Source organism: Drosophila biarmipes, chromosome 3L (genome assembly GCF_025231255.1).
Source record: "Drosophila biarmipes strain raj3 chromosome 3L, RU_DBia_V1.1, whole genome shotgun sequence".
NCBI classification, from domain to species: Eukaryota; Metazoa; Arthropoda; class Insecta; order Diptera; family Drosophilidae; genus Drosophila; species Drosophila biarmipes.
In genome coordinates this window covers 9473212-9492887 of record NC_066613.1, presented here as the reverse complement: position 1 = coordinate 9492887, position 19676 = coordinate 9473212, and the positions used below count along the sequence as shown (strand labels likewise).

Genomic DNA, 19676 nt, shown 5'->3' with positions numbered 1-19676 from the left:
AAAGTTATCTTAGAAACCTAAAACAGAAACAAAGTGTGATTAAGACCCTGCTGATCTCGGGGCATTCCCCATTATTTGGAAAAATATAAATTTTAAATTTATTGAGGTACCGAATAAATTACAGTTTAAATATGGTAAGCAAAGCTAAATGAGTAGCTAATTAGATGCCAAACACCGCTCCAGTTTCTGGTTTAAGCACTTAATCGAAATAAGCAAACTAAACCTCGAAACGTTTTCATATTTCGTTTGGGGTGAAATGATTATGTGGGGCAACATGGCGAATGCGCAACATTTAGGCGGCGGAAAGCAAATTGAATTAAAGGCAACTAACTGCAGCACATGTCAAACTAACCAACTTATGCCGAACGTGGCAAAGGGCTGACGATATAACACGAGGGGAGCCTTGTTTTTAATTAACGATGTACGAAACTAAATTGAAAAATTTGATTAAAAAGTTTTTCGCGCTGCGGCAGCGCCGGCAATAAAGTGGATTTTCAAGTACGAATGCGGGGTGCATTTGCGAAAGGGTGCAAAACGCTGGGTTCGTTTGTAGTGCCAACGAAATTCTAGTTAGTTTGGCTTTACAAATGTTTTAACATCATTTTATTTGCAGAATGAAAACTGCTCCACGCACTTCAGAGGGCTTAAATGAATATATGTATGTGTGTGTGGGCGGATGTGGGGGCGCTGGGCGTGGCTGGCATTAACACTTGTAGTGTCAGTGTCGCATGTCGCTGCCTGCGAAGCTGTTAAACTAAATACACGCTGTCTGGTTGCTTGCATCAGCTCACTCTCGAGTATTTCCCGCTCTCCTCTGCGGGTGTGTGTGTGGCGGACTTCCGGTTCGTTGCATGCACCAACACTCGCACACGTCTGCTTTCCATGCATTCTATTTCAGATACACCCATATTCGCATGTAGGTGTGTGGCGGCAAATTGTGGCAAGGTGCAGCAAGCACGCAATTAGAAGTTGCTCAGTTCACTTTTTCTGATTTCCACTCGCCTGGTATTTCACATTTCTTGCAGTTTGTAGCTCATATGGAAATTCAGGAACCCCGAAAACGCAATCTAGTGCATTTCAAAAGGGGGTATACTATGAACTTCAATGGCAGCAATAAAGTTTATATTAAGTTCCCATGGAAAAGAACATGAAACCCATACTCACACACTACTTTTTTAAACCTTAGGAACTTAGTTTGGGTTAGGGTTAAGAGGTTAGCCTAGAAATTAAAAAGTCTGTGATGCCAAGAAACCTTAAGAAAATTTTTTTGGCTTTTAAAATCTGTTTGTTAAAGTTTAAAGATGTAAAAAAAGAGTACTATATAGTTGTTCGCTCCTACGGAAAAAAGGTTAGTCTATTCATTACCAGGAAGGCTTTGTAAAAAGGTTTTTTTAACTTATAAAATTGGAATAGGAATGAATTTATAAATAAAAAAAAAAAAAATAATAAATATATTTATATTTTCAAATTAATGTTTGTATGGTGTTTGATAGTTGCTTAGAGGCATCTTCGATAGAACATCTATATTTAAAATAAAATATGTTATAGAACGTTCTAATAGATTGTATTTTCTTAAAAGTACACAATTTTATTTAAACAAATGGAACCCATTTAGCTTATTTGCCTTTAAAAACCACACTCTAAGAACTTTAAAGTAAATCCAGCTGCAGGATCCACAAATCAATCCGAAGTTTATGGGTTTCCGATTCCGCCGAGCTCGCAGTAGTGGGGATAGTCGAGCCTTGCTTAGCATACTTATTGGGGCATTTTGCGGTGATGCATTTGCGCCCCTGGCACTCACACACACTCCCGCGGCCATTTGCATCTGCGTGGATGTATTAAACATGAGGCAAATGAAAAGCGGAAGTGCCAACCAGGCGGCGAACGATTTTCGCGGTCTCTTTGGATGACGCCAGAAGTCAGCGCGGAAAATGAAGGAAAACCCAGCCCACCGCAACGTACCACCATTTGCGGTTGCATTTTGTCCCCTTCCGCATTTATTACGCATGCAAAGAATGCACCAAGGAGCGTGCTTCGGACGCCGGGGAGTGGGGGAGGGGAGGGGGACTATTGGGGGCGGGATCCCCGGCGACTGTTTGAAATTCATGACTTGTTTAGTGCACATGCCGCATAATGTTGCATGCATTTGGGCGGTCGGCGGCGTGGCCGCGGGTATATTGCAGCTGCCACTATTTGCTGTTTTTGCCGCTGTTATTACCGCTCCTGTTGCTGGTGTTGTTGGTATTGTTTCCAAATGAGGAGCACCGCACAAATATTCAAGGATATGGAAGGGAATCTGCTTAACACAAGTGTATGGCGTTCTTAGGCCTGGGAAAAGAGGAAACACCAAGAAAAAAGTAGACTACTTTATTCTGGTAACTCAATTAAAATCACTTCAAGCTCTAAAAGTAAAAGAAAAACATCTAACATTTTATAAATCTTTACAAGATGAAGAGGATTTTATTGAAATACTTTAGAACGGCGGTGCCACACAAATCTTTGGGCCTTAAAAATCGTTCTAAAATACAAAGCATCTTTGTTTTCTAAAAGTATGCAACAATAAATCTTAGGCTCGGAGATACATACTTTATTCACTCTACATTTCAGAATAATAACATGGGAGGCAGAGATTTGACAGAGACTCATTAGGAACATTTCCATTTGGGGAGTTATACAAAATAACAAAGGGGGATACTAAAAAAAGAAAAAGAGCTGCCCAATTATTTTATAATTGATCATTAATATATTCTTATAAGGACCAACAAAATTCGTAGAAGTACGACTAAAAATAGCAACGTGCCATTTTCGATATGTCGCGCACTGTCTGCAGTCGTGCACACTTAGGCCAACATAAGTACCACTGTATTTGGGTAATATTTATGCATTTCCACATAAATGCCAGGCTGGGTGTGTGCGTAAGATGTGCATTCATGGCTTCGACTTGTTTTGCATGCTAATTGCCTTTGACGTCGTGAAAGAGATGGAATGCAAGCAGAGGGAGAGGGGGCACATCTGTCTGCAGCAGTTGCAAATTGGCCGCCTGCACTTGATTATGTGCGAAACTGGTTCACAGTGCCGTGCTCCTTGATAAACCTATTTGGATTTTAATTTTTTATCGAGATACCAAAATTGATTCCATAACTGAATACATTTCAATCTTGTCTTGGTTTTACCATTTATTTTGAAACATTCTGTGATTTCTGTTTGCCTTGCAACTGAGACGAAAATATTTCGGGATCAAACTTTGCTTGCAGAACCATTTTCCAGCTGCGCACGAAAGTATGCAGCTGTGTAAAATCCAGCCTCGATTGGGAAATTTTTCTTCGCAACGCGATGTTCGCTCCGGTTTTGCAACAAGTTGAGGGAATCTTGTTGCATAATTTACTGCAGGCAGTGTGCGTTTTGCAATCATGTGCACCCACTATTTCCCGCCACCATTTCCAAATCCCATCCCGGGCTAATGGTACTCTGCATATTTCATCATATTAAGTGCCAAAACAACGCATAATCAGGTTCCACGACCCCACGCCCTATTCTAGGTCCTTTCGGGGGAGGGAAGGAAGCACTCCCGTGTAACTGAATTAAGACCCGCTCACAATGCGGCCCAATCTACCACCGCAAAATGTTGCAAACTGAAATTTCACCAAATCATCAATGCAACTGGTCTGGTTAGGTTCCCATCGATTTCCCCGCCTTTCTCCGCCTTACTCCGCTTTACCCCGCCTCTTCCCGCCCACTTGCCACCCGTCGAGTGCACTAATTATACGGCCAAACAATTTTGTATTTCGGGGGCTTTTGTTTATGCGACTAATCGAACCTTGTATCTGCTCGGCACGGGGAGCTGGATGCCTCAAATTGGTTGGGTAAACATTTGATATAGTGATTAGATCAAAAGTCGCAGGTATGCGCGGGGCTGATGTGGTTTCAATACTAATTTAAAGACCTTATTCATTTTATGCTACGAAATTAACTTTTTAACCTACATTAAGATAAAATTGTTTAAAAATAAATATTATATCATCAAATATAATATAATGCCGAAGAAATCTCAGAACGCTGAATGGGGGTGATTTTCATTTAAACATTAATATTAATTTAAAACTGCTATGCAATCATAGCAATGAATTTTTCTTTTTAATATTCGTATTTTTTCTGACACAATTATTTTACAATATTTATTTTCCGCACAATTTATGCACGATGTTTATGAAATGTTATATAGATCGGATGCTGAGTATAATATAAACTGTTTCACCTCGAATCTATTAAGCTTGTTTCCGCTTTGTATATTATGGGAAATAAATATGCGTGCAGTTTAGTTTTTGTATAAAAAATAAAAATGAAGAAAATATGGAAAGGAAAATGTGTTCATAAAATCGCAGCCAAATTAAATTTTTAATGGGTGCCTTGATGAGTGAGTCTGAAGACCTCAATTAGCCACCACAAATTTATCACAATGATGACTTCATAAAACGCTTCTATAAAAATAGTAATAGTGAAACGAACAGAAATTAAACAGTATTTTAGGAAAACTAGCTAATTGCAGTGCAGTCATCTCTGATTGATTACTTAAGTTAGATTACAAATATTAGAAAACAAAAAACTACTCAGTCATTGGGTAAAGGCTGTGACTTAAAACCTATTATATAGACAAAGCGGGGGCTGCTAAGCCCTTGGGATTAGCACATGCCATAAATTCATTTAAGGCCCTTAATCCGTGCCTCACAAACACACCCAGCCATAACCATAAAGGCATTCATACATTAGGCCAGACAGTGCTTACGATCTGAATCAGCTCTCCTCAGAAACGCTAGCTTGAAGCATTTGCTCTGTGAAATTTGCATGGGATGCAGTTATGAATTTATTTATGACTCCCATTCTCCGGATGCTTGTGCTTGTGTGTACCTCACTTTTGTCTTTCCTGGTTTTGTAATCCTTTTGGAATTTTATTTGCTTTGCATATACATATTTAAACATTTGCACATCCATGACCAAAAATAGCAAAGCCAAAAATATATCTTCCACGTGCTTGGCAATGTGCAAACCATTTACGGCGAAACCATTACTCTGGGAACCAAAAAATCAAAGAAATTTCATTGTAAACAAAATAATGGGCTGCATTGTAATTTAAAGGGATTAGTGAATGCAGAAAGTGCTAAGATTTTAGAGCAAACCACAACTATTTGATCGCTACGATACCCTAGTGCTTTGCTTATAATTGAATACCATTTTACGAACACAATTCTTGCCGTTAGGAGCTACTTAATTTTAAGCACGGTCTTTAAGTGATTCGAAAAACACATTTTTTATACTTTTATAGATTAATAAATGGTATTCAATTGAATTTCTCTTTTTAAATGCACTGGAAGGAATTTCACTAATTAATTTTACCACTTTCTTTTGACAAAACATCACTAAAATTTTATAGATTTTCGCATTCTACGTCTGCAAATGTGTGTTTTCCCCGGGAGCAATAATTTTTTGTGGATATTGGCCGCATTTTGGGTGGTCCACGCTTTTATTCATTCTTACCCATTGCTCAATCGAATTCGCGTTGTTTATAAAACAAAAATAGGTTGCTTATAAAAGTACATTACCATTTGTGAAAAATGTCTGATAGAATTGTTGCAAAAACAGAATGCAAAATAAACTTGAAAATTTCCTTAAAATATTTCAAGGTCAATTTTAAGGCATAGCTATCAACATACTTATGTTATTGTTCATATAAGTAAATTGTTGTTATATTTCTCATTTTAAATGAATAATTCGTTTATGGGAAAGCCCCATCATTGCAAAGAATACTCTGCTTTAATAAGTTTTAGCACTAAAAATGAGCTTAAGAAGCTTTTAATCAAGTTCTTTTAATTTGTATTATTTTATTGCATTAATATACTTTTAATTAATTTCATTAAACTTTTATTTAAACGGTCGGAAATATCTTCGCTATGTTCAAGTTGATTGGTTTTTCAAACAATTATATTTTTACTACGTTTTAAAAATTTGTATTATTATTTTTAAACATCTTTTATGTATGTTCAAAATAAAAAAAAAAATCTTTACATCTTTAAAAACTTCTTTTCATTTTTTTGGCAAAAATTTAGAATGACTCGTTTATACAAACCTCTTCGTATAGGATATACCAAACATTTAACGCGACTCTCGCTCGGTCTTTATCAGGCCGGTCTCTTGGTTTTAAAAAGAGAATGTAGGAGTCAAGTGACGTTTATGGAGCGGTATCTAAGGTCTGAGGCTTTTGCTTCGGCTGCCGTTTTATTTATTTTTTCACACTGATAAAATGTGAAGAAAGAAAACCCGGGCTGTTGGCGCAGCGTGCGATTGATTGAAGTCCGGCGTCGACGTCGGCGCGGCCGTCGCTATATAATGATCATCGCAGGGAGGTTCTGCGGTTCGGGTTCGGGATCGTTGGGATCAGTGTTTGGGACGCGCGTTTGGCGTACAGATCGCGGCGAAGAAGTGTTCGCAGTCCGGGTACTTCCATCATTCAGTGTGCCTCTGTTTGTGGTAAAGTTCCTTACAGTTTATTTAATAATGGTGTATTAAATTTCGCAATTTCTGAACTTCAAGTGCGCTTTGAACCGAAAAACTGAATAAAAACAATAAAGTAATGCTAATTAAGTGCAGCTTAAAACAAGTTGATAAAGCGCATTAAATGATATTCGATACAAACAGAAAGCAAGAAAGGGTGAAATAACACGAGTCAAAGTCGCATAATTGATTCATTTATGCAGGCTCAGCGAAATTAATCCATGAATATTCGCCTTGTTGAGCCATTTAAAAACTGCAAATACCGAAAGCGGGCTACCACATATAATATGTAGTTTATTTGCTTAAATCGCTTTTTGTGCTTGCTTATTCGGTGTAAAAATCAGCCTGCTGAATGAAATCGGTGCGATAAAGAAAAAAGCGAGGAGGAACTCTTTGTGTGGTTGTGGGCCAACAGCTGATTTCTTATTTTCAACTTATTTTTTCTTTTTACCCCAACTTAAGCTCTCTTCGAGGCTTTTCGCTGCGACTCTTAAAAACTTTTATGCGCCCCAAAGTGGTTTGCCAGACATATTTTCAGAAGCCAGAACATTATGCTCTGAGCACCCGCAGACTTTGCTCTTTAGGTTTTATTTGTTGCTTGTGGCTTGGTTGATTTCGTATTTATTTAAATCACTGATGTATTAATCATTTAATTAGTGTGTCACATTATATTTTACATCAGTCTTGTTTTTAAAATATTCATTTTTTGTCAAAATGGGCGCTGTACAAAATTATTTCCCCCAGTTCACTTAAAATTAAAATGATTTGTTTATTGATTTACGGCGGATTTCTCTTGTCTGCCCCTTGAGATTCACCAAAAATATTTACTGCTAATAGACATTATTTATTATTTCTTAAGGCAATGCATAACAAAGTTTCTTGAATAGAAATTACGTAATTTACAACTTGGCATTATATAGAAGTAATTAGATTATTTAAGTAGGGTCTGACGAAAAACTCAAGAGGTCGGTAAACATCAATAAAGATTATGTGTATATTGACTGCACATTTCCAAGTCATTCATAAGTCTGATTAACTGCTTAACAATTTGTGCTTATCGGTCAGGAATATTAAACTCACCCGGAGTAGTTTGAACTAACTGGAAGCCCCTTGTTTTATGATATTAACTTCCTTTCCTTGACCCATAAATTTGTAGATTATTCAGGGGAATTTTGTGTAGACAGATTAGTGACTTATAGTTTTTGTTTGATAATTCCTTGATACTATGAAAGTCAATGAAATATAAAATTAATTAAAAATTAAGGTAAAGACAATAATTGGAAATTACTACATTTATTCAAAATATGAATGTTTAATAAATGTGTTCGATTACAAGTCCAGGTGAAGTTACCTATAAACTGGAGTTGTAGATGCTGTGTAGGAACTGATTTTAATTTTTTCATCAAATAGGTGACTATCAATGCCATTGATATGGGCATCAAAGGCGGAGTCCTGTGCAGAGGAAAATAAATAGTTATAAATAGTAATAGAGGTCCCTCTTACTTACTGTTCCCATATTGGTATTCCGATACTCAATCTCCGCCTTCAAAAAGGCGGCCACGCCCTCGTTGACCTCGGAGTTGTTCTTATTATCGAAGTGAATTTCGATATCCTCATTGGTTATTGGTCGGGTACGCCTCGGCCTTCCATCTCTTGACTGGTTTTTTAAGTCCCTATCTCGCTCCACAGCACTATCTTTTTCCTTTCGGATCTCTTTGCGTTCGTAGTCGATGCGCAGCTTAATGGCTTCTATCATGGTGATGGGATCCACCGGAACAGGTTTGGCCGGAACGGGTCCTGCAAAAGCGATCTCTCGGGCGTACTGGTTGAAGTCCTCACGCTCGTCGAGACTAGCTTGTAAGATGCCCGGACAGAAGCGGTCCTTTACCAAGGTCTCGAGGAACTCGTTTTGAATGCGCTCGATCAGACGATCCTCAGCTTTTTTGAAAGCTTTACCATTAGCAAGTTTACATATAAAGTCTAAAAGAATATCGTCTTACGTGTTTGAACTGGCACTCGCATAGACCGTCCCCTCAAAGAAGAGTTGTGATGGGTTTCATCCAAAGAAGTTTGCTAAAATATCCATTTTTAAATAGAGCATATAAATATTGCAGACTTACATTCAAGCACGATCTCCCCAACATCGCCTGGGACATGTCCAAATAGGTTTGATTTCTGGGCGCAGACTTATTGCCACAACATCCAAGGCTTTGGTTGTCTTCAATACTTTTTCCACAGGCTGTAGATCCTTGGCCACAACAGCTGGGATTATTTCTGGATCGAGAGTTTTGATCGTGATTCATGGAATCCTGGCATAGCGGCGTGCGATTCAGAGATACATCCTAGTAAAATTAATAAGTATGATAGTAAATCATAAAACAGGCAAACCAATTTAAAAATTGTTCTCTTATTAAATAAATGTATATTAAAAATTTCATAATTTGAAGTATTTCATATAAATATTATTTGTAAACTAGTTGACCAATTATTGCCTTGCACTTACGTTTAGACACTGATTTTGACCAAGACTTTGGTTTGGTTGGGGTCTACATCTCGCATTTTTTAAAGACTCAGGTGGCTGCAGGTAGCTGGTTCTATTAAGTTCCGTCTCATACTGGGTTTAAATATAAATATGTGCCTTAAAAAGTGTAAATACTTTTATGGATAGTACAACTAACCTGCATTTGACGACCTTGTAGCTGTGGTGACTCGCACTGTTGTCAAGGATAGATTAGGATAATATCCGTTTTCGTAATGCACAACTCACCATTGTTTGCCTGCGTAGCATTTCGGGAGTTTTTTCGCATTCGTACATTGGGGGTATTGTCTTAATTTTAAATTTGAAAGATTAATGTAAATAAAACAACTATAGTTATCAATTTCTTACACTTTGCGGGCTGCAGCTTGAATTGCACATCTGACAAGCAGCCTTTGGTTGGTGGCGAGGTGCCTGCTGAGGGCATTTTTTCACCGACTGCTGATGACAATCATCCTGGTTTATTCGCGTGCTATTGAGATCTGGTTGCTGGTATATAAATGTATAATTGTCATCGCATGATAGGGTTTCGTAATGCAGTCACTCACAAACACAATGGGATCGTCACTGTCCAACCATGATATATTGGACTGATTGTGCCGTCGCGATTGCTGCTGCTGATTTTGCTGTTGCTGAATTTGATGCAACAGCCTTTGTCGCCTTTGAAACTCGCCGTAGTTCACGCCAATTTGGGATGTGTCGTTCCAATCGTACAAGGTGCTATTTCTGGAACTGTGATTCCTGTCATACCTATCGCTGTGGGTGAAGTCCCTATTCCCACCTGGTGCATTCAGTTCGCACTATTCGTTGTAAATATTTATAGAAATATTTTATAGTGATTTCCTTTTTAATAGTTACTCACGGGTGTACTAGGGTGATGAGGCTTTGACGAATGCGAGCCTTTTGCTGGATCCTGTGACTAACTTTTTACCAAGGATTCTAATCTTCAACCTCATAATACTTACGACATGATGGGCGTTATGGTGATCGAACCTATGAGGTGTGTGGAGGCTATCGTGATGTCTGGGGACGCTGTGGGATCGTGAGACACTATGCCGGGGATGTTGGGGTTGGTTAACCAAAGGATGAAAAGGAATCAAAGAATCGAAAGGGAATGTCGGTTTGTTAGGATCCTGAGCCGGGGCACTATTGTTCGGACAATCCGGCAAGTTGCAACATTGCTAAGGTTCAGTGGTATATAAATAAATGGCTAAGCAATCAAGGGATCACACTCACATATTCGTCGTCTTTGTTACAAGAGGCTGGGAGCTATAAATTGAATTTATAATTTTTAAAGTGAAGGGGATAAGGCACTTTTGTTTACCACTTTCTGTGTCATTGACTCATTCTGTCTGCTGCCATTCAAGGTGGATCGATAGAGGGGATCTTTCTCTGGCTCAAAGTTATTACGTCGCATTGAAAACCGACTCACTGTGGGGCAGGGATCGTAGCTGTCGTCGTCGCTAATGGGATAGGTCCTTCTGAGGTTGTTCTGGCAAGGATTTGGGCTGGTCGCCTCTGAATTCAGATCCTTTTGATATCCCAAAAACCGACTGAAGGCCAGAAACAGCTCATCGGGCAGCAGAACAGAATTTCTAACAGTATCCATTCATGAAAGTAAAATGCAATGAACACATACTCTTATTAGATATATCAACCATACTTTGTTATAGTTATTCAGAAGAGGATTTTTTCAAATTTTTACTTACATACAATCTAAGTGATTAGGGAACAGCTTTGCTATTATAGGGCTACGTGGGCTCCAAAAATGCTTATGTTCGAGTAAGATTATGATGGTCTATGCTGACCTAATGCAAAATCGTATTTGCAAAGACCTTTCCTAACTGGAATTTACATCGTATACAAAGTGACAAAAGTTGATTAGTAATTTTGAAAATGTTTGATAAGAAAGTATGTGCTGTAAATTAAATGACAATAAAATCAAAGTGTTCAAATTCTAAATTCTAAAATGATTCGTCAAAGAAAGCATAGAACACATAAGAAATGCTTTAGGTTCTCTTGTTTTAAATACTAATGAGCTTTAATTTATTTTTAAATTGCACAATAGTCTTACATATGATTCCAATGAACAACACCTAATTAATTGATTTCTTCTAAAATATGAACGCTTAACATAGCTTAATTACTTCTTAGCCGAAATCAATGAACTCTCCTGTGCTGACTGCCCAATGCCATTTCCTCTGGCCTAATTTGCCATTACGCGCCCACTATCGTCAGCAATCGGATGAGATGCGATGCCCCATCCATTATCCTTTTGGCCTAATCCCTCATCGCTGTCATCTCTCCGGTGCCCGCTTCCGTTTGTTCATTAGGCAAATGCAGCAATTCCAGCTCGACAAACGCCAAATCGTTTGTCTCGGCCGCATCCGCACTCCCATCCGCATCCGTATTTGTCAGTTGGGTGGAAGGACATGCGCCGGCCCGCCTCAAGTGGGCGTCCAGCTCGGCGAGGAATGTGGGCGTGGCATGTGCGTTACGCGTGAAATCCAATTGCCGCAAACTGGCTGCCTGGGTGGCGAGGAAGCGGAGGAGGGAGCGCGCCGCCTGCGGTCGCTGTGGCATCCACTTGACGCTCCCATCCGCCACATCGTAGTGCACCGTCAGCTGCGAGTGCCAGGCAAAGGATTGCAAACGGAACACATCCTCCTCGGTGGCCACTGGCAGCGGCCAGTCATCCAGTCGACACTGCAAACGCAGTCCCACAATCCGACAGTTGCGACCCCGAATGCGCTGCAGGCAGGCGGACACAGTTCCAGTGGCACTGGCATTTGCCTTGCCATCATCGTCGCCAGCCAGGTGACCCTGCCCCGAATTCTGACACAGAAAAGCCGTCAGTTCACGGAGCCTGGGCAATTGAAAGATCTCAGCAGCGCTGGTGTTTACCATGCAGGCGGGCAGGCGCAGGGCCTCCAGGTTTCTGGGATACTGGTACTTCCGCTGGCTGCAGTTTCGGTGCGAGCGCAGCTCAAATGCTTTGAGATCTTTAAGGTTTTCCAGTAGGCAATCCAATTCTGGGGGTGTTAAGTCCTCACCTTCACCGAGCTTAAGGTCCACCAAATTGGGACTCAGTTCTGGCAGTTTCTGCACCACAAAGGCGTTGCTTTTGGTGAAACTGATTTTTAGCAACTGGTTAAGGCTTCTTCGCTTGCGTTTGAGCCACTTCCGGCAACCCTCGCCGGTCCCTGGCAGGTTAATCAAGGCTCTCGTTCGCTGGCCCAGGTGGTCCAATACTTCAGCCTGCTCGTCGGGCGCTAGCAGCTTTAGTTGCAGCTCCCGGCGAAAATCGAACTGTTGGGCATATCTGATGGTCCACAGGCGGAGTATCAAGCTGGACAGTCGCTCCTCCTGCAGCGCCATTAGTCTCAGCTGCTCCGCCAGCGCCAGATGCTCGCAAATCATCAGCAGGCAGTCGTCGTCCAGCTCCATTAGCCCGCGACTCCTGGCTGCCTCCGTGTGGCCTATGGTCACGCACGTCCTGAATCGCATCCCACTCGATCTGCTGCCGCTGAGCAAGCTCGCTCGACTGAGCAGGAAGCGCGTGGCATGTGTCTGCCGATTTCTGAGCTATATACGTCCATTCCACGGTCTGAACCCCCGTTGCGGCTGAATCAGTGTCGCCTTCGGCGGTTGCAGCCATCGCAGCTGGCAGTGCGTGCAAGCGGCGCATGTGTCCCCGATTATGCAGATCTCATGGCACAGTGGGACGAGATACGACCAAACGGGATCAAACATTACAAAAGATTAATGAGAAGAAAAATACAAGATATTTGTAACCGAAATAATGTAAAGTATTCATCATCGATTGGGTAGGTTTTTTTTAAATATTAGAAAAGGCTATATTTTCAAATTCATTTAATTTAAAAAAATTTAATAGTTCTGATTGAAAATACAAATATATAATATATATTATTTTAGCTACATAGTTTCAGTTTCAGGTTACAAAGTAGTAACCTGTTATTTAATAATACAAAAATTTCTAGCTTAAAACCAAGAAGTAGTGTAGTTGTTATTATTATTTGTTCATTTATTTTACCTTAAAACCTATTTAAAATCGTACAGTAGTCAACAAAACTATCACCACTGCACAACAGTAAACACCACCCCCTTTTCACTACGCTCATGGGGGTGGTCGATAAGTGCAACCCCTGACAACTGTCCGCTGGCAAAGAGAGTTCTCGAGCGGCGCGGGGTGCGGACACTTCACTTTTCCACACTCTCTCCTAGATTGTGTGCTATCGCTGGATGAGCGGAAGGCGAAGAACTTAAGATATAGGGAAAGACCTCGGCAGCGAGTTGAGCTATTTTTGTAAATCCCCCCCATAACTCGAGCCACACATGTGGCCAAGGCCAAGGCGATATGGTACAGAAGTTGTGGGAGGTGGAGAGACCAAATTTGAAGAGGCAAACCAAATAGCTGAAACCTGGATGGAAACAAATCACGATGGCTTTTTAATTCGATAATGGGTCAGTCGTAAACAAAGAGCTGTCGTTACTGGTCACTGATAAGGTGATCTTTGTACCCTTTATAAGTACTCCTCGTCGCCGTCCGATTCGTTGATATTGGCTTGAATAGTTCTTCCCGACTGTGAGTCACTGGTGGTTATCGAAGAAAGAACAGAATTAGTCGATTTCAACCGCTTATAAAGTTTTAGAAACTAATGATATTTAAAATATTGAAAATTAATATGTCAAAGGAGGTTTACATATTAATGCAATAGTGCCGGCTTGATTTTGAAAACAATATTTCTGAGTCAGGTTAAATAATTACTAAATGTTCCATTCGTTGTTTGGTTTTCAAAAGCATGTTTGGCATTTTGGGGGACTAAAATTAAACAAAAAATCGGGTTGGATTACGAAATTTTTGGGCTTTGGCAAACGGGACCATGGAGAACGTGCGGTTTCAGGACGTCCAAGAGACTAGGCCCTCTCCGCCGCCAGCGATGAGGGTGATCCACATGGACCTCAACGAGGAGGAGAGTCGTCGGCAAATGGCGGCCAACAAGTATGGAGGCATCTGCTTCCACACCGCCATAGCGGCCATGCTCTGCATCATGCTGGTGGTGGTGTTCTGCTCGGCGCCCCTTGGGGACAACCTGACCAATCGCACCGCCGAGGAGCGTTACGCCCGCCGGAGGCAGACTTACGTGGACAAGGAGCGACGCCTGAGACTTGGCAGCGGGATGGCCTTGAGTGCTCTGGAGGAGGAGGCCGACGGGCGTCTGATGGCCATCAAGCTGGTGGACGAGGAGGTGCACAACCTCTGGCAGAACTACCACTCCCAACCACCGCCGTTCCTCAGGCACCTCAACATCAGCGACACGAGTCTCTACGCGGCTTTGAAGAGCATGCCCAAGGGCGGACTCCTCCACGTCCACGACTCGGGAATGCTGAGAACGGAGATTCTCCTCGATCTGACCTACCACGAACACCTGTGGGTCTGCGTGAACTTGGATCAGGGCTTCGAGGACTTCAGGTTCTCCCGCCACTTTCCGCACATCCCGCCGGCGGAGGACTACCAGTGCAACTGGATGCTGATGAGCAACTTCTTCGAGTTCGAGCCTCGGACCGCGTTCGTGGACAGGCTGCGGGAGAGTCTCACCGTCCGCAAGGAGGGATACAGCAGCTCCTCCGAGCTGGCTGGGCACCTGAGACGCCACCAGCGCCTCATCCACGGATTGATCACGTTCCGGCCGAACTGGAGCGACTTCATATACAGCATGCTGAACGACTTCTACGCCGACGGCGTGCAATATGTGGAGCTGCGTTCCCCGCTGCCAATCGTGAGTGGGGATAAAAACTGCTTTTAGGTAGTGAGTCGAAAGTGGGATTGAAGTGAAACAGTTTTGTAGTATTTATTTATTTAATATGATTTTATTTTATTTTAAAACACCATTCGTTGGAATTGGTAATTTGCTTTTATTATGGCATTTATTTTGTAGGTTCAAGATAGTTTCTTATTTTAAATGTTTATAAAGAAAACTGACTGAAGATTTTAGAGAGAACTATTTTTTTCTGCAATCGATTCCCCTTTGAATTACCCCCAAACCCTTCCCTTTACCTAGCTGTACGATCTGGATGGCAATAATTCTACTATTTTGGAAACGGCAGAGTCCATTGTTTTGGTGTCGAATATTTTCAAGAACACTTACAAAGATTTCATCGGAATCAAGCTGATCTATGCTCCTTCCAGGGACTTCAATGACAGTCGCATGGATGAGTACTTAGCCAATGCACGCCTGCTAAAGGTAGTCTGGCACTATGTTAATTATAATCCATATGAAGTATAATTGTACCTCCTTCCCTGGTAGTTGCATTACCCCAGTTTCTTTGCTGGCTTCGATCTAAACACCTTTGGGGATGAGTGCAATTTGCCGACCTTGGGCCAGTCAGCTCAGCTTTTGAGGATCGACAAGGACATTGACTTTTACTTCCATGCGGGCGATTCGCGATGTCCGGACAGTTTGCGGACGGATGCGAATCTCATAGATGCCCTTCTGCTGGGCAGCAAACGGATCGGAAACTCCATGAATCTGCCCTTCCATCCGGAGATTATGAGGGCGATGAAAAACCTTAAAATTGCCGTCGAGATCTGCCCTTTGTCCAATCATTATTTGCAGTACTTCAACGACTTCCGGCAGCATCCGGCGGCGTATTTGATTGCCGCCGGTTTTCCCATTGTGATTGGATCGGACTATCCGTGTTTCTGGAACTCCGCCCCCCTGACCGACGACTTCTATATGGCCTTCGTGGGCGTGGTCAGTGGGTGGGGCAACCTGCGCCTGCTCAAGCAGTTCGCCATAAATTCGTTTCTGTACAGCTCGCTCAGCGAAACGGAGAAGAATGTGGCCGTAACCAAGTGGCAGTGCAGATGGAACCGGTGGGTCAGGAACTTCGTCAACGGTAGTGGATATGAATAAGGAGTGGGCGTCAAGAGGGGAAAAATTATAAAATTAAATGAAACTGAATGGTTTTTATTGAACTTTGGTCAGACTAGAATTGCGATCGGTGGTATATTAAAAAACAGTTTTATAATAGGTCCTAAGTATTAGGGCTTAATAAGACTGTGTTGTTAAATAATATCTCAAAATATCTCTACCTTTATCTTCAAATACTATTTCCATCAGGATTATTTATGTCTTACCATACTCCTTTTCACCTTTATGTTGTGTCATTTGGTTTTATTGGTTGAACCACTTCTGATAAGCGAAATGTTTGTATGATTTATTATTTAAAAGGAAAACGGCACTCCACTATATTTTTTTTTGCTTTGAAAGCAATTAAAATGGTATTTTTAGCTGTAATTTGAGAAGATAGGGAAGTCTGCGCGTTCTGTTTATTTAATTTTAGAGTTCAGAATAAACATTGGTTTCAAAATTATCTACTCTACCGGTACCGCTTTCCGGTTTATCGAGAGTGCCCCATAAGTGACCAACAACTCGAAAGTCAGGGTTAGGCAATCTAATCTCCGGCTACTCGTAAATCAAGATGCCAGATTGCCCGATTGCCGGCGATTAGCTGTTGGCGGGTTGCCAACCCGCACGCGCAATTATCGCCTCGAGATCCATGCGAACGCGTGTTAAATCAAAGATAATGCCGAACCACCAATCGTTTCAGATAGGCCGCCACCATCGACACCGAAATCGGAGCTCCTCAATCGCCGCAACGTCAGTCGCAGAGTGGACCTAGTGGGGATCGGACCTATCGGAATCAACCGCTCGTCGCCATCATGCTGCCCGTCATCCGCCGTAATCTTATCGCCTTGGGCCTGTGCGTCTGTCTTTGCTTTGGACCGGGTCCGGTGGAATCACGCACTCGGCAGAAGAACCTGGTTGATAGAAAGCTGGTGACGCTCTACGGCAGCACGCCCCACGTGGAGGCCCTTCTGGGACCCGGACGCCCAACGCCGGATACCTACAAGACGCTGAGGAGTGCCTTCTTCCGCTACGAGGAGTCCCGCACCCTGGGCTATGACCTGGAGCTCACCGAACGGGAGACCAAGGCCAACGAGACCATCATGAAGGCTAAGTTGAACGAGTACGGAGAGGGTCTGGTCACCCCGCACCTCTTCAAGCCAGCTCAGCACGTATTCGACGTGCTGGATGGCATCCGAAACACCGATCTCTTCAAGCTGCTGAAGAAAATGCCCAAGGGCGCCGTGCTCCATGCCCACGACACGGCTCTCTGCAGCACGGCGGCCATCATCAAGCTGACCTACTACGACAACCTCTGGTCCTGTCAGCAGGATGGGGATCTCAGCGCCTCCGCTCTGAGGTTCTCCAAGTCGAAGCCACTGGCGCTGGAGGACTGCGACTGGAGTCTGCTCTCCGATGTGCGGTCCAAGTACGGCGCCGACAAGGTCGACGAGTACCTGGCCGAGAGACTCACCCTGTACCCCACCAAGAAGTTCGAGGATAACAACGCCGCCTGGTCGACGTTCATGAACATTTTCAGTCTGCTCGACGGGCTGGTGATGTACGCCCCCGTCTGGGCGGACTACTACTACGCTGCTCTGCAGGAGTTCTACGAGGACGGAGTGCTGTACCTGGAGTTCCGCTCCCTGGTGCCCACGGTAAGTGGCTCTTATATACCGGAATCAATGAACTAATAGGTTGAGTGTTGATTAATATCAGCTATATTAAAGACAACCTGATTTATTCATTATATGAATGCACCCTTATTAGAGTGCGGATCCCTGAGGTCTATCTCACAAAAATTATATCCCTAGAACCATGTATGCTTTAATAAAGCTCATTATGATCTTGCAGCTTTACGACCTAGATGGTACCGAGTTCACCCCTATGGATACTGTGCGTATCTATGTGGAGACCGTGGAGAAGTTCAAGGAGGCCCATCCCGATTTCATTGGCTCCCGCATGATCTACGCCCCCATTCGCAACACCAATGCAGAGGGCGTATCTGCCTATATCAAAACACTGAAAGAGATGAAGGTGAGACTACTTTGAAGTTACTCTTTAAGGATACTCTAACAGACAACTCTTTCGCAGGACAAATACCCCGACTTTGTGGCTGGTTTCGATTTGGTCGGTCAGGAGGAGGTGGGACGTCCCCTGAGGGACTTCATCGATGAGCTGTTGACCATACCCGAGGACATTGACTTCTACTTCCACGCCGGAGAGACCAACTGGTTCGGTGCCTCTGTGGACGAGAACCTGATCGATGCCATTTTGCTGGGCACCAAGCGCATCGGTCATGGCTTCGGCCTGGTCAAGCACCCGGTGGTGCTGGACATGCTGAAGAGGCTGAATGTGGCCATCGAGGTGAACCCGATCTCGAACCAGGTGCTGCAGTTGGTCACGGACTTCCGCAACCACCCGTGCGCCCACTTCTTCGCCGACGGCTATCCGGTGGTCATCTCCTCGGACGATCCCTCCTTCTGGAAGGCCACGCCCCTGACGCACGACTTCTACATTGCCTTTCTGGGAATCGCCTCGCAGCACTCGGACTTGCGCCTGCTCAAGAAGCTGGCCCTGAACTCCATCCAGTACAGTTCGCTGACGGGCGATGCCCAGTTCGAGGCGCTGGAGAAGTGGCAGGTGAAGTGGGACCAGTTCATCGCCGACGTCAACGAGGAGGCCTCCAACCAGGGGAGCCCCAGTCAGCAGATCGATTGACTAGCACGGGTGGTGACAGCGCTGCTGGTCGCGATTTCCCTGATGACCTCCAACCTTTGGCGCTAGTCGGAAGAACCCCCTCCGCCCGTTGCACCAACCACTCCACTCCAACTCGACCCCGGGCTGCAGCGGGCCCCAAGCATTGCATCCTCATCCGCATCCAGTCAGAGCCATATCCATAGCCACATCCTCAATATGTAACTGTTGTTGTAAGCTAATTGTTATGGACTAGTCCTTAGTTAGATCTAGGCTAATACTTCCCTGTAAACCCATGAGATTCTGTGCCACGCCCCTGAAACGGTTGAAGGCTGAAGTCCTTTTCTGCGCCGAAGAGTACGAAGAAAAAGCAATAAAGAACCTGTTTCAGTCGTAGCCGAAATAAGAGGGCATGCAATTTATGTTCGAAGCTCAAAGAAGCCTGAACGTAATCGTAATGAGTCAGCCAGCCAAGCGGTTTCGAAACACTCGGAGGTGGGAACGTGAGACGGAAAAGCAGAAAAACAAATTCCTTTAACTAAAAAATATTTGAGCTTTTAGCTTAAAATGTTTCAGTATTTAAAGACTTAAGTAGTGGTTTTCTAAATCTAACTTTCTCAAAAAGTGCTAAAAAGTATGCAATTAAATTAGGGCACCTTTTATTATTTTTATTTGGATTGCAAGACTGGAAATATAGAGCAGCATGCTTTTAGGCGCCTTTCTTAAAATGAATATATTTCATTTATTAATTTTTATGTCAACCAACCTACTTAAACTGAACAGTAAAATTCAAATTTAAATTTGATGTAAATGTAGTGCCTTGTGATAATTTTGCGATTTAAGATAGGCATCTTGTTCTAGTTTACCAACCAGTCACGATGCCATCTCCGTCGGGGGAGTGCACTCAAGGATTCGCCCGCATAAATCTCTCATTGCCTGTGGCTGCGTCGAGTGCGCAGAAAAGT

The 19676-nt window shown here is 42.9% G+C and overlaps 4 protein-coding genes across 8 annotated transcripts; 2 read left to right on the top strand and 2 right to left on the bottom strand.

Moving 5' to 3' along the window:
- Window positions 1–6394: 6394 nt before the first annotated feature.
- On the top strand, window positions 6395–19117 carry LOC108028594 (adenosine deaminase 2-A). 2 transcript variants are annotated; one of them, XM_017100508.3, is made up of 4 exons: window positions 6395–6522; window positions 16722–17672; window positions 17869–18051; window positions 18109–19117. In XM_017100508.3, exons 2-4 carry the CDS (start codon window positions 16830–16832, stop codon window positions 18733–18735), a joined length of 1653 nt encoding a protein of 550 aa, XP_016955997.1. In that variant the 5' UTR covers window positions 6395–6522; window positions 16722–16829; the 3' UTR covers window positions 18736–19117. The 2 variants fall into 2 exon arrangements, with proteins under 2 accessions (XP_016955997.1, XP_016955998.1); XM_017100509.3 differs by having other exon boundaries at window positions 6415–6522; window positions 16718–17672.
- Window positions 7824–11019, bottom strand: LOC108027971 (uncharacterized). Of its 4 annotated transcripts, none has more exons than XM_050885783.1 (14): window positions 10792–11017; window positions 10407–10722; window positions 10319–10351; window positions 10048–10263; window positions 9945–9995; window positions 9631–9882; window positions 9434–9571; window positions 9314–9373; window positions 9225–9260; window positions 9050–9160; window positions 8667–8888; window positions 8547–8619; window positions 8054–8484; window positions 7824–7998 (listed from the first exon to the last, which is right to left on the bottom strand). In XM_050885783.1, the coding sequence occupies exons 2-14, from the start codon at window positions 10689–10691 to the stop codon at window positions 7894–7896; spliced, it is 2013 nt and encodes a 670-aa protein (XP_050741740.1). In that variant the 5' UTR covers window positions 10692–10722; window positions 10792–11017; the 3' UTR covers window positions 7824–7893. The 4 variants fall into 4 exon arrangements, with proteins under 4 accessions (XP_050741740.1, XP_043950631.1, XP_050741741.1 ...); XM_044094696.2 differs by having other exon boundaries at window positions 10407–10677; XM_050885784.1 differs by having other exon boundaries at window positions 10410–11019.
- Window positions 11363–13279, bottom strand: LOC108028595 (uncharacterized). Its single transcript, XM_017100510.3, has one exon. It carries the CDS (start codon window positions 12587–12589, stop codon window positions 11363–11365), a length of 1227 nt encoding a protein of 408 aa, XP_016955999.1. The 5' UTR covers window positions 12590–13279.
- Window positions 13283–16190, top strand: LOC108028593 (adenosine deaminase 2). The gene is made up of 3 exons (XM_017100507.3): window positions 13283–14883; window positions 15166–15348; window positions 15412–16190. The coding sequence occupies exons 1-3, from the start codon at window positions 13987–13989 to the stop codon at window positions 16018–16020; spliced, it is 1689 nt and encodes a 562-aa protein (XP_016955996.1). The 5' UTR covers window positions 13283–13986; the 3' UTR covers window positions 16021–16190.
- Window positions 19118–19676: the final 559 nt, after the last annotated feature.

Coding starts and splice junctions, on each gene's coding strand:
- LOC108027971 (XM_044094695.2), bottom strand. CDS start 10,691: ATGGATACTGTTAGAAATTCTGTTCTGCTGCCCGATGAGCTGTTTCTG. Junction 10,264..10,318: donor GTAACAAAGACGACGAATAT/GTGAGTGTGATC, acceptor ACTGAACCTTAG/CAATGTTGCAACTTGCCGGA. Junction 9,883..9,944: donor CTCATCACCCTAGTACACCC/GTGAGTAACTAT, acceptor TACAACGAATAG/TGCGAACTGAATGCACCAGG.
- LOC108028595 (XM_017100510.3), bottom strand. CDS start 12,589: ATGCGATTCAGGACGTGCGTGACCATAGGCCACACGGAGGCAGCCAGG.
- LOC108028593 (XM_017100507.3), top strand. CDS start 13,987: ATGGAGAACGTGCGGTTTCAGGACGTCCAAGAGACTAGGCCCTCTCCG. Junction 14,884..15,165: donor TGCGTTCCCCGCTGCCAATC/GTGAGTGGGGAT, acceptor CCCTTTACCTAG/CTGTACGATCTGGATGGCAA. Junction 15,349..15,411: donor CCAATGCACGCCTGCTAAAG/GTAGTCTGGCAC, acceptor CTTCCCTGGTAG/TTGCATTACCCCAGTTTCTT.
- LOC108028594 (XM_017100508.3), top strand. CDS start 16,830: ATGCTGCCCGTCATCCGCCGTAATCTTATCGCCTTGGGCCTGTGCGTC. Junction 17,673..17,868: donor TCCGCTCCCTGGTGCCCACG/GTAAGTGGCTCT, acceptor ATGATCTTGCAG/CTTTACGACCTAGATGGTAC. Junction 18,052..18,108: donor AAACACTGAAAGAGATGAAG/GTGAGACTACTT, acceptor ACTCTTTCGCAG/GACAAATACCCCGACTTTGT.